Below are 13887 nucleotides of genomic sequence, written 5' to 3' on the forward strand. Positions count from 1 at the left end.
ATTCAATCTCCTACAACACTCATCCCAATCAATCTAAGGGTGCTTTCACACCTACACTTTTGTTTCCGAAGCGGTCTCGTTTGCCCAGTTAGCGTGGTTCGTTTGGCATATGTGAATCCACCAATCGTTCTCGGATCCGCGCCAAATCAATCGCTCCGAGATCGCTTGAAGGAGGTGGTCTCGGCTCGATTGAAACGAACTCTGGAGCGGATCGATTGCAGTGAGAAAGCAAACGATCCGAGCGCGGTTATATCACTGTGTTTATGGATATGTAATAGGCATACGGCTATATGAAAAGAGAATTATGAGTAGGGCGGGAAGTTTCGCGAGTCTCTGGATGCCCGCAATTGAGTGATAATCTCCCGGTAATCTCGCGTCTCCCTCCCGGCCCACAAATAGGCTACGTTGTGCACCCTTTTCACCCCTCTCCACCGCATCTCTTCTCACTCTTCAGACACGTCGCGCGCACCTTGTCAAACTCCACCAAACCACCACCTCTCCTGACAGCTGAGCAAAAATAAACCCTGCAAAATAAACCCTGACACTGACCAATGCAGGGCTCGAAATTGCGACCAATTTGGTTGCATATGCGCCCGAAAATTAATCTATGCGACCTCATAATATATCTGGGAGCATTAGTGCGACTGCAGATAATGGTTGTAGTGCGACCTGTTTTGGTTTTTTCTAAAAACGTGCTGAATCACTCTTCCCTGCCGCTATATTGGTCCATATTAGCTGTCATTCACTCAAGGTATTCCGCTGTCAGATGACAGGGAAGGAGCTTTTATGACCACGGGAAATACAAACGGCTGAAGAGTAAAAACTTAAAGCACGCAGGTTTGCAAACCCCACCTAAAGTTAAGGCGCAGATGAAAGCGATCATGACACGTCACGTGGTGAATAATGATCCGCCAGCTGTGATCAATCGAGTACGCGCTTCTTGGAGAAGGTGCCCGAATCTCCATGCGTTGCATTCACTGCGTGTTCAGCGCAAAGGTCCGCTAAAAGTCAAATCTAATACTGTACATATCATCGCCAAAGGAGCTCGCCTTTACTAAGTTTACACTGAAACTGCGGCTCATAACAAAGACCGGTATTGGGCCGGTGGTCAGCGCAAGAATCCTGCTCTGCCTGCTCATAAATTGGGTCGGCTGACTCGCCAGCTTTTCCACAAACACAGAAACATGAAGATCAGCTCAGACTGAACCTTTAAATTGACACAAACTGAAACCAAAACTTTTAAAGAGTGATAGAAGTGAGACTTTACTTTCTTTCTTTTGTCTATTCTTGTTTGAGGTGTATATTATTATTTTATTTATTTACTGATGACTGCTTTGCAGCTTTCATCATTGAATTGAATGATTTATTATAATCTTTTGTTTGTTTTGTTGCAGAAATATTATTTATTAAATTGACATGCATATAAAAACAGCAGCACAAAATAAATATTTCCTACTGCAATGCTTCATTTTTGTTTGATGCAAACTATACAATTATTTTTCATAAAGTAACTGACATTTTATAGCAGATAACATACATTTATGCACATTCAAGGCAGTATCATAATGAGAAATGGAATTCATTGTTACTATTATTGTCATTTTCATCATCATTAATATTCTATAGCCTAATTATTAGACATTCATTTTGGAATTATTGCACACAAATATCAATGTCTTCGCAGCATTAGTTAGATAGTTGTTTCTGGTTTTTGTCAGTCCTATTAATGTTGTTTTAAAATACAATAAATCCCTTACGAAACAATTTGCAGCGGTGCTCGTTCATTTTTGGTGGGTGCTCCTAAATTTTTTCTGGTGCTCCTAAATATTTGAAGTTGGGAGCACCTGTGCTACCAAGTAAAAAAGTTAATTTCGAGCCCTGCAATGTAAGGAGAGTTTACTCGCACGTGACTTGTTTTAGCTCTTTTGGTCTGATTAGAAACTTTGCAGTGTGAAAGCGAACCGCTCCAAGAGCAAAGAGCAACAATGTAACATTTGAAATCCCTGTTTCAGAACAACTGAATCGATTCACAGGTGTGAGAGCACCCTCAATTAATAAATTGAGCTATTCAATTCATCTAGTAAAACAGTTCCAATTTAAAACGGCACTAAACATTGCTGAAAAAAAGAGTCAGTTTTTTCTAATATCATCCTAGTACTGTCCACTAACATCCATACAAATACATCCACAGCAATATAAATACACCAGCAAAATCTCAGTTGACCCATTGCACAGTGCAAAAACATCAACTTGTCAAACAAAACTCATAAAACTCATAAATCATTTCACTAATTAAAATGCAGTTGTAATAAAATTTTTGCTAATTTAATCTCTAAAATTATTAATCAATTAAATTGATAACACATTATTTTGGACAACAAACTACATCAACCAATCAAAACCAACCTAATAAATCTGAAATAAGACACAACAAGTGTGAAAAGCATCCCTCAGATTTGCTCTGCCTCAAGTGAGCCTACAGTAAAGTCACACTGCAGCATTGAACAGTGAGCAGAAGCCCCGTCGCTCTGATGTGGTCTGATCTCACTCACTTCACCTGCACTTGTGACTCTTATAATGTGTGTGCAATGCAAACACACACGCCACACACTACCGACAGCACAACTATTCACCTCTGAGCAAACAGCCAGATATGAAACCCATGAGCTCTCCGTCAGCCTGTGTCAAGCTATTCACTACATTTCATTTGCAAACTCCAGCGATTGCCTGATTTCTCGATATGAACCCAGCTCTTGGCACAAGTGTTTGATGAGTGCGCACTACTAGCGACGAAAGCACAGTATAGTAGACTGGTTTCCGATTGGTTTCCTGTCAAACCACAACAGTCAGACATGTGTGATAGCCACAACAACCTTTCTGTGAAAAGCCCAGACAGGCACGCTTTGATGTTATCCTCTGAAAAGTTGAATAAGACGCCTATATTTAAAAGATCTCAGCGACCTTTTAGCTGGATTAGGAGCCAAAAACATTTGGAATTGTGAAAATGTCAAAACCGTGAGAGCATATAGTGCTTTCATAATCTTAATAGGGTTGGGCCGATGGCCAATAGACAACATGATGCTGAGCCGGCATCGCCGATCCTCCTTCCCGCCCCCGTCGCAAACCCGCTCGCGAAAAATACACACTGAGGCCACATTTACGTCAATAGGTCTTAGTTTTAGAATGGCATTTTAGAACGAAACTGATCCACATCCACATTGTGTTTTACCTAGCACTTTTGAACAGCCCTCTGTCCGCTAAAAATGCACATCACATGACCACACACACACAAACAGACAGAGCCACACACACAGCCACAATGTCATGCGCTCCTCTGAGTTCCAGGCAGAGAGCAGTGGACGTTGGACAGATTATTAAGGACGTAATGCTGGATTGCATCTCACTATAGTTGTTAAACGTGATATTCAGACATCCCTAGTCTCCCGGAAGTTCAGGTAGTCTCTATGCATTTGCTGGACTCATAATGCTCGCAAACGAGTAATAATCTCCATTAAATCGTGCATCTCCCTCCCGGTCCTCAAATAAGTCACACACCCTTCTCACCCCCGGATCCCTCCTCGCTCTTCAGAAACGCCGCGCACACTCTAAGAACATTCCCCTCCCCCACCCCCCGCTTTTCACATGATGATGATTGGCTAAATTGGCTAAATAATAAATAAAATAAATAATAAAATAAATAATAAATAAAATAAATTGGCTAAATAATACTACTTTACAAATTGTATTGTATATGAATACTAAATTCATATACAATACAATTTGTAAAGTAGTATTATCTGTCTTTTAGCAGATGAGAGACTTGCTTTGCTAATCCAATTAGATCCACTTATTTAAAGATTGTAAACATTAAATAAAAATTAAGTTGTTATTTTACAATTCATATATTAAGTGTTTAGTTACAATACTCCCAAAACCACTCCACATAAACAGATATTTTACAAAATTCTGTGCAAAAATGGCAAAAAAAAAAAAAAAAAAAGTCCAATACTGCTGTCCACAAAACACAGATGTTTTCTATATAAACCCACACTTTTCTTTTACATTTTAATTCATAAAGATGAACGAGGAACTGCTCAGATTAAGATAAAGAGTATAAAAAAATGGATAGCAAATGATTTATTATCTGATGTAATAACAACACAACTGATTTCCATGTGTAAATAAATCAGTTCTGCTCACCGGCGGTCAACAGCAGGCCATAAACGATGCTTATATACCTCAAGCTGAACATAACCCAGGATTTATTTGTACTTTAAGGCTTGCGGTTTGAGAAGCGATATGAAAATGCCAAACCAACATGTCATGTTACAAGAGCTCGCCTTCCTGTTTCCTAAATTTATATATCATAAACAGCAGTGGGTTGAAACTGAAACTACACATGCACAAGGATGGTTGAAAGTGAAAAAACATGCATAGTATATTAGAATAGTAAATTGCTTTGCTTGAACATTCAAACCCAACTAAAATGTTTCATTGGATTTTAAGGCCCTGGATTACATTGGTTTTAGTGTAATTCTCAATATTATTGCTTACACAGCTTAAAACTAAAAAGTAAAAATCACTGACTAAAGGGAAAACAAAGTGCCTTTTCCATAGATTTACTGTAGCACCAGTAACTAGAGCTGTCAAAAGTACAGACTTCAGTACTTTCAGCATTTTCCCACTATTATGTTCGTAAACACCACTCATTGGCTGATGTGTTTAAGTGCTCAACAGAAATGACTGTGATTGGCTCAAAGGGTGTTTCACTCAACAACTCTCAAAATGTAAACAGAAAATGGACATTCTTAAGGCATTACCTTTATAGACAACTCTACCAGTAATGACAAGACTGGGGGATATCCATAGGAAATGCACCATATTAGTAATGTAGGCAACTTTTTAAAAGTTTTATATAATTACAGTAATTGTTATCAAGCTATAGCAATCTTGAATTTGTTTTTGTATGTAAATGCGTTCAGGCTCAGTTTTTCATTCAATCATCATAAAAGCCAGAATGTTTCCATGGTATTTTAACTTAGGGTAAAATAAAGCACGATTAGTTTTACTTATGATTATTATAGTCTAAATGATATTATGGAAGACCCTGCTTAGGTTTTATTAAATAAAAGGAAGATTTTTTTATCAAATATTTACACATTTAAAGAAAGAAATTCTAGCAAAAAATTCTTAATTCACTTCAAAGGTTAACAAATATTTATCCTCATATATTTTGTACCTCATAATTGTGAAATTTTGGTTTACTGTGAAAAATCTGGCTGACACACTTTTCAAGTTTCAATAATTAAAGGATTTAAATTGACAATTAGTTGCCTGGTTTTTACACACTTTACTTGGCAATCAAAAAATATTAACTGAACTTTCTAATTTGACAGGAAATTTAACATTTATTGTGATGACTATCAATAAACCACTGATATAAAAATGTAGTTTGATTAGTTTTTGACTATATTGCTGAGCCATACACACTCACAAATTGCAATCTGATTGACACGATTGTCAAGTTTTGATAGCAAAAGAGTTTAAATAAATGATTAGTTGCCTGTTTTCTACAAACTTCACTTGCCAACAAGAAAAATCTGAATGTAACTTGAAAATTTAACATTTATTGTGATGACTATCAATAATCCACTGATATAAACATTTATTTTGATCATTTTTTTGGACATATCTCATAGCCGTACATTCACAAATGGCAATCTGGTAGACAAGATTGTCAAATTTTAATAATAAAAGTGTTAAGAAAATGAAATAGTTTCTTGATTTTTACAAACTTTTCTTGCCAACAAAAAAATCAGAACTTGGAAATTTTACATTTATCGGGATGACCATCAATAATCCCCTGATATAAAAATGTATTTCCATCATTTTTTAACCATGTCTCCTAGCCATACATTCACAAACTGCAATCTGATTGACAAGATTGTCAAGTTAAAAAGAGTTTAAATGAATGATTAATTGCTTGGTTTCTACAAACTTTACTTGCCAATTTTTTTTTTACTTAACCTGGAAATTTTACATTTATTGTTATAACTATTAATAATCCACGGACATAAAAATTTATTTTGATCCATTTTTGGAAATCACATAATTGCAAACTGGTTGACACGATTGTCAAGTTTTGATAACAAAATAGTTTAATCGAATGATTAGTTGCCCGGTTTCTACAAACTTTACTTGCCAACAAAATAAAATCTAAATTTAACTTGAAAATTTGACATTGTGATGACTATCAATAATCCACACACACACACACACACACACACACACACACACACACACACACACACACACACACACACACACACACACACACACACACACACACACATATATATATATTTTTTATATATATAATTTTTGGCCAAAACGTCTAGCCGTACGTTGACAAATTGCATTTTGGTTGACATGATTATCAAGATTATGATAATAACAGAGATTAAATGACCAATAAGTTGCCTGGTTTCTACAAACTTTACTTGCCAACTAACAAATCTGAACTTAACTAGCAAATTTTACATTTATTGTGAAAACTTTTAATAATAATTAATAATTTTCATCATTTTTTGGACATATAGCATAGCCGTACATTCAGAAATTGCAATCTGGTTGACATGATTGGCAAGTTTTGATAATAAAAGAGTTTAAATGAACAATTAGTTCCTTGATTTCTACAAATTTTACTTGACAAAAAAAATCTGAACAGAACTTGTGATAATCAATAATCCATAAGTTATAAACATTTATTTTTACCGTTTTTTGACCATTTCACCTAGCCGTACATTCACAAATAGCAACACAAAGCATGCATCAGGCTTTAAAATTACAATTAGCATTGGCAACTCACCTTGTTCATATTCCCCGCTTGCTGATTGAGGGCATTGTGTGCCCCCATCTGTGGTGCACCCTGGGTAAGCGTCTCCGCCAATACGCTGCCAGAAACACCGACTCCCTGCCCACCGCCTGCTCCGACAGGTGCCCCCTGCATGCCCTGTCCCTGGTACTGCATCCCTGGAGCTGTCCTGCCTCTTCCGGCCGGTCCCATCACACCATTCATCATCTGCCCCTGCGGAGTCATGTTCTGCCCCATAAGTCCATGAGCCTGGTTGTTATTGTTCAGCATGGCCGGGTTGAAACCTGTATTCATGCCCATTCCAGGGCTGTTGTTGCCCTGACCGGTAGGGGTCCCGACAGGCTTGGGAGCTTGGGTCTGGTGTCCAGGTGAGCCCTGGCCCATGGGACTCTTGCCCAAGGCACCCAGTTGTCCACCCATACCAGACTGAGGGCTGAGGTTTCCACCCAGACCAGAGCCGCTCCCTGCCTGCAAGAGCTGGGATAGCTGCTTGTGCTTGGCAGCAGCATCCGGGACATTGCCCCCCATCCTGCTTCCCACCCCTCCATCTCCATTAGAGGGCATGGACATCAGGCCCAGGTCTCCGTTGGGTATCAGCTCATCTGGAAGATCATTTTCCAAGTCGAACAAGGACACGAAGTCTGGAGAAACAGGAAAAAGAGTCAATGAGCACAGCTTTTTTAACAAAGCAAAAAAATTAAATTTTTAGAGCATAATGCCCAATTCACACGGGGCGTGCAACGCGCGTGGCTGTGCATTTCTACTTCTGCGCACTGTCTCTGTTGGTCTGCATTAACACTTCCGAAACGCTAGTTGGCAGTGAAGTTTAAATGTTCCTCTGTGTCGAGTTTCTTTGCTGCTTTTTTGCGTTTCCTGAACACTTCCGGGATGTACAAGTGGCTCAAACTCGCTCATTTTGAGGCAGGAACCGGCGGACGTGCAACAACTTTAACTATGAGGTAAACACAAAACAAAACTTTCCATCCGGAGCTCCTTCACGGGACTCCACACTGGTTAAAAAAAAAAAAGAAAAAACGCTCGCGCCATTCGCGCGGTTCTTGGTCCCGCCCAGACTCGTCAGCGCTACCAAGCCGACCAATCACAGAGCTTACGCTACGCGTCGTTGCGACGTGTAGTTACATCTTTTGAGAGGTGCACGTCAGTGACGGCGAAGGGCTATGCGTCAGCGCCGTAGCATATGCCAGCGTTTGACGCAGAAGTATAAATCTGCCTTAAGGATCAGCCAATCAGATCGCTGTATGCAAATACACCAGCTAAGACAGTAGCCAACTGCGGACTAATTTCATTGGCTGACACTGCTATGACAATCGCGTCAGCCCGAACTTCAGACACGCCTTCTGTCAGGCATTGACGCTGAAGCCCCGTGTGAATGGGGTGTAAAAGGTACAAAACCCTACATTGTTTTTGTGTTAACTCTTTGACATGTAATGTAAAACAGTATTTTTTTTTCCAGTGTAGCAATATTAACTAAAATGTAGTTGAGACCTGCATGCAACTACTTCATTGACCTTATTATTCGATGCAGAAGTTTTTGCGATTGTTTTAGAACTTCCGATTCAGTCGCCTATGGGAGAAATGACTACGAATAATAAACGGCAGAAAAATGTCGAACAACTTGCTCTACAAACAACTGTTTGCATGATTATACAGACAAAGCAGAATCATATAAAAAGAAAATGTCAGTTTGCAACAAGCAGCATAACAAGCTTTTTTTGACGTCTAAAAATGAATGGAAGTGAATGAGATCTGAAGTGTTGAGCCAAAAAGAATCAAATGGCTGCGCCTTCTCGTACACAAAGAATAAGATGAACAAGGTTGTCATGATACTGGAATTTGGTACCAATCGGTACTGAAATTTTAAAAAAAAATGTCCATTTCCAACGAACATTTGAGTGCTGTGGAGTACGTTCTTGAACAGCGCTGATTTGCCGTTGTGTTTACGTGCTAAACAGAAATGACTGTGATTGGCTGTGAAGGTCATCAATTCACTGAACTCACCGCTGTTTACTGAGGGAAACTTCAGATACAGGGACACTATGGAGTTTCAATGTCAATCAGATAGTTTGTCTTTAAGCCGACATACGTGCGATCCGCTGATAAATTGCGGCTTTGAAATGCTCCAGAATTCCAGTATCATGACAACCCTACTACTTTATTTGCATTTATCGGAAAACAACCAATAACTACAGAATACATAAGACGTGTTGCTTGTTTAGCTTTGAATAGGGAAAAGCGTAACGTCAAAATGGCAAATGAAGCCCCGCCCACTAGAACAGGAGCCAATCAGCGATCAATATAGACTGACGATTCTCCAGGGGAGGGTAAGTTTCTAGGAATGAGTTTCTGCAGATTTTGTTTTATTTGAACGTTTAGAAAAACTATTAAAATGTGGTTTAATTTAATTGAAGATTCCTAATATGAAATTTAATCGTAAGCTTGGCAAGCAATTTTAGAGAATTTGATGTTTGCCCATTCAACCAAAATGCCCGAGCATACTGCCTGAGAGGCATTACAAAGATGGCTGCCAAGTGAAATGACTTACTTTAAGGCTGATTTGAGCTTCTGCGCCGAGTGATTGGCGTGACCCACGGCATCTGCCTTGCGCGTAGACATTTGCATTTAGACTTTTGTGTGCTGTTTGTGTTGCACTTCAGAAAGACTAGCTGGCAGTAGGTTTTTGTTTCTCTCTGGCGTGTTTCTACGCAGGTGTTTTTTTTTTAGCACTATCTCAATGTATAAGTAGCTGAAGCTCGCTCACTCAAGAGGCGGAAGCCGGCAGACGTGCAACTCCTTTATTCAAAAGGAAAACACAAAAACAAAAACATCTAAGCTACTTCACAGGACCAGACACTTGTTAACACTCGTTTCAAAAAGTTTATGCCGGTCTCGGTCCCACCCACATTGGTCAGAGCCACCAAGCCAACCAATCACAGAGCTTACACTATGCATCAGTGCGACACGTAGGTAAATTTTTTTTGAGGGGTGCATGTCAGCGACAGCCACGGCAAGTGCTTTCGACAGAAGCATGTGCATGCACTTGATGCAGAAGTATAAATCAGCCGTTAAAGGGACTTTGAAACTGCACACCTCAGAATGTTCATCAGCCAATCAGAGTTAGGCATCAAACACCCCCGAATTACAATACATATTCATTAGCCCCTTTCACACAGTGATACCGGTAAATTTCTGGAAAATTTCCGGAACGACTTTACCGGTATATTGAAAAAAGCGCTGTTCACACAGGCGAGGACGTTATGGAAATTTTCCGGAAAAGAGCATTCACACATCAATTCCAAAATACCGGTAAATTCTGACATCATTCACCACAAATGAGCTTAAACGGCTGCGCTTGTATTTGTAAACATTTGACTAAATTACAAACTCTGTGGATGATCAATATTGTGAACAACTTTCGCAGGATCACTTTCGCATGTCGAGATGTTCATAATATGTGCGTGTGCAGGAGCTCACAGGCTGTTTCACAGGCACACGCAAAGCTTGAAGGTAAACAAACAACGGCTTATCATAAGCATCTCATCGATGATTATTTACACAGTTGACATAAAGAAGAACATATAAACGTGATCTGACTAAGTTCTAGCAGCTAAATGTGTCTGGAAAAATATTCAAAGGCTTTTATTCTCACAAACCGCACGGACGTAAATGCGTCTGACTGTTGTGATTGGCTAAAGCAGACGTCTCACGTCAGCACGTTCTAGACGTGCACGCGCTTATTACGGGAATCTTCCGGCAAATTGCCGGTAATGTTACAACTTCTCTTTCCGGAAAATAGCCAGAACGAATTTACCGGTATTTTCAAAAAGGACCTGTTCACACATACAGACCTTTCCGGAAAATTGCCGGCAATTTTCCGGAAAGGTCTGTATGTGTGAAAGGGGCTAATTGACTGAATTTTGTGCACTTCTCAATGACTATTACACAATAAGATTTATCATAAATTGGAACCCTTGCCCTCATAACGGTCTTGACTTCATTCAAATTCAAGTTTCAACCAATAAAGGTCACCATTTGCAGACACACAACTTTATGTTTTGGTTTGAAAACTGCATGAGGAAGCGGACACTGCTGTAATGTCTCCTTATCCTCAGTGGGGAGCACTCAGATTCACGGCTAAAAATAAGAAATACTCCAGCCGCTCATCTGTTAGCCCGCGCACCCCCCTAGTCTTCAACAGCTGCCTGTCAGTCTGGTCTACCTCCTCACCACTGAGACCAGCACAGCCAGTCCACACAACAGACAGAAGAACAGCGTGTGCTCGAGTCTGACATTTTAAATAAATAACAACGCTAAATTACAAAAAAGACTAATAACTCAAAACAAACTACAGCAAAAAGCTAATCCACAGTGAAGTGAACTCAATCCAAACACATATTGATAGTCTGTATAACCACTGTAAGATGCTTTGGATAAAATCATCCATCAAATGTTTAAAAAAAGAAAGAAAAAAAAAAGAAAAAAACATTTTAATTCCAAGTTTAGAAAAATTATTAGCAGAGAAGTCCAAGTCTCAAGACGACTTTCGGTGAAGCATGTTACAGCATTTAAAAACATCTGGATAGAAAGTATAATAAAAGAACATGTCTTAAGATTTCAGACACTAACCGTACATTAACACCGAAAGCAGCGAGAGTGGCAAAGTAGCTGAAAATCATTCATTTTCAATGGGAGCTGGCGGCAATAAGCGGCACACCTTCATTGGTGTGTGCATCGAGGAGAGTTGAAATCAAGTCAACTATATGGTAATGAGCTATGACACGGTTTGCCGGCAACCAATCAGATTGTTGAAGTCCACCGCTAGCGAGGACTCCAGAGAACACAGTCCTTTGAACTTTAGGGTGCTTTCACACCTGCCTTATTTAGTTTGATTGAATCGCACTAGAGTTCGTTTTCCCTTTTGGTGCGGTTCGTTTGGGCAGGTGAGAATGCAGCAATCGTACTTGAGTGCGCACCAAAAGCGGACCAAATAAGCGTATCGAGACCTGCTTGAAGAGGTGGTCTCGGTATGCTTTCAAACGAACCCTGGAGCGGTTCGTTTGTGGTGAGAATATGATCCGTACTAAAACAGGTCCAACCGCAAAAAGTACTGCGCCTTTTGGACTAATCCAGCTGCCGTAGGCTGATGCGCTGTGCATTATGGGATATGGGGGAAAAATATCTGTTGACAGCGCTTTACCAACAGCGAGAGGGGCAAACATTAGCTGATGGATCGTTGGTAATATTTCCGCAAGATGACCATGTCGCAGTTTAGCTAAATTAATTCACGCCTCCTCTTGAAGTGATGAGCGATGCATTAAAACAGCCGCGTTTTCCAGCCGCAGCCGCGCTTCATTCTAGAAATGTATAGTTTGTCTAAAGCAGGCATAAAATCAGTCAGCGCAGTTGTCCCTCCAGAGAAAAAAACGACATTGTGTCTGCCGGTTTTGTTTACTTGCAGGAGTTCATTGGCATTTTCCCGCATATGAATTCTAACTAATCAGTAAGCAGTTTAGGAAATATGTTTAACAACATCTGAGATGTGGATTTTGTCAGATGACTGCATTTTGGTTCGTTTCAACTGGTTCGGACCAAAGCCAGCAGTGTGGTGTGAAAACGACCCAAAGACGGCAGAAAATGCAACAATGTACCATTTATTGCGCTTGGTCCGGACCAAATGAAGCAAACTACATGTGTAAGCGTGTGGTGAAAGCACTTTTAGTTTCGACCGCAGTTGTTCCCAACGGTTTTATTATCATGGTCGCTGGATTTGCAATTATTTACAATGCTTTCTTACAGGGACATAGATTAAATTGATGTGCATTAATGTTATACATTTTTTCTTTTAAAAAGTAGGAATCTCACGCTAACCATAACGACAGTACAAAACAGTGTTTCGGCTTCAGAATATTTCAGACATATGGACAAAGCCACACCACACGCAACAACTAGATCTTCTATAGTTAAAAGAATTTGATAAAAGCATGTCTTTATGTAGGAGAGTAACTGATTTGCTGATATGCTGCAATGGAACCTTTAAATACAAGATCAACGTATCGAATTTTGACGCTCTTGCTAGAGCAGTAAAGGCAGACACCGTATTCGCCAGAGTAAACTTTGCCGTTTTTACAGCTTTGGTGTGAAACAATTTTTAGGCACAATGCTAATTTTAGTTTTGTACCCTTACCTCTTCCCCTTGGCCCTTGAAACTCAGTGTGAAGGGGAAGAACTTCAAAATTGCCCCCAAGGAAATGGGACAGCACCTGCATGTCATCATTCGTCATCGCGATCTCACCCTTCATAGGAGTTCGACAATCGCGACAGCTGTCGTTATTCCAGTTTTAATTTTAAAATCCCAGTATTCCATTATTTTTTGGTATTTATGTTCAGGAAATTACTGAAGAGTAATTACTGTTAGTTTTTTCCATTTCTATCACCAGATGACCTAATATCCCTATTTGGAAAGCATTTATAATGTTAGATCGATTAGGATGAATCTGCAGTGGGAGTGCATCTCTATAAAATCTAATAAACAATCAATAAATATAATCTCGAAAAAGATTGAAATAAGTGTTTTATTGTTTTCTGAGTCTAACCGTATTCAAATACAGAAACTGAATGATAAAAATAAAAAATTCAATAAAACTAACCATTTATAAAGTCAAAATTGGTACTATTTCTTATGCCTTAATGCTTTTAAAATCATTATACAATCACAGGCATCAAAAACACATGCAAATGTTAAATTATAATACAAACTCTGCATTGTATATCCTGTGATGTAAATTGTCGTTTATTAGTAATCACATTTACATTGAGTATTGCAGATTGCAACACCAAAAAAAGATTTTGGAAAGATATTATACATGAAATCATACATTTTTGCAAATAGAAAAACAAAACTCCTAACATATTATGTGAAACATTGTTGCTACATTTTTTTGAGCTTCTAAAATGTTAACAAAAGCACAATACACTGAAGAATAGTCATCTCAAAA

At 39.2% G+C, this 13887-nt stretch overlaps 1 protein-coding gene across 4 annotated transcripts in view; it reads right to left on the reverse strand.

Annotated features, from left to right (window-relative positions):
• The window catches only part of crebbpb (CREB binding protein b), an 85430-nt gene that overhangs the window by 57894 nt on the left and 13649 nt on the right, over positions 1–13887 (reverse strand). For all 4 annotated transcript variants that reach the window (NM_001365186.1, XM_073942939.1, XM_073942933.1 and 1 more), the window contains 1 exon segment: positions 6869–7515. In NM_001365186.1, the coding sequence (NP_001352115.1) occupies positions 6869–7515 (647 nt within the window).

The sequence above is a fragment of the Danio rerio genome, chromosome 3 (genome assembly GCF_049306965.1).
Source record: "Danio rerio strain Tuebingen ecotype United States chromosome 3, GRCz12tu, whole genome shotgun sequence".
Lineage (NCBI taxonomy): Eukaryota > Metazoa > Chordata > Actinopteri > Cypriniformes > Danionidae > Danio > Danio rerio.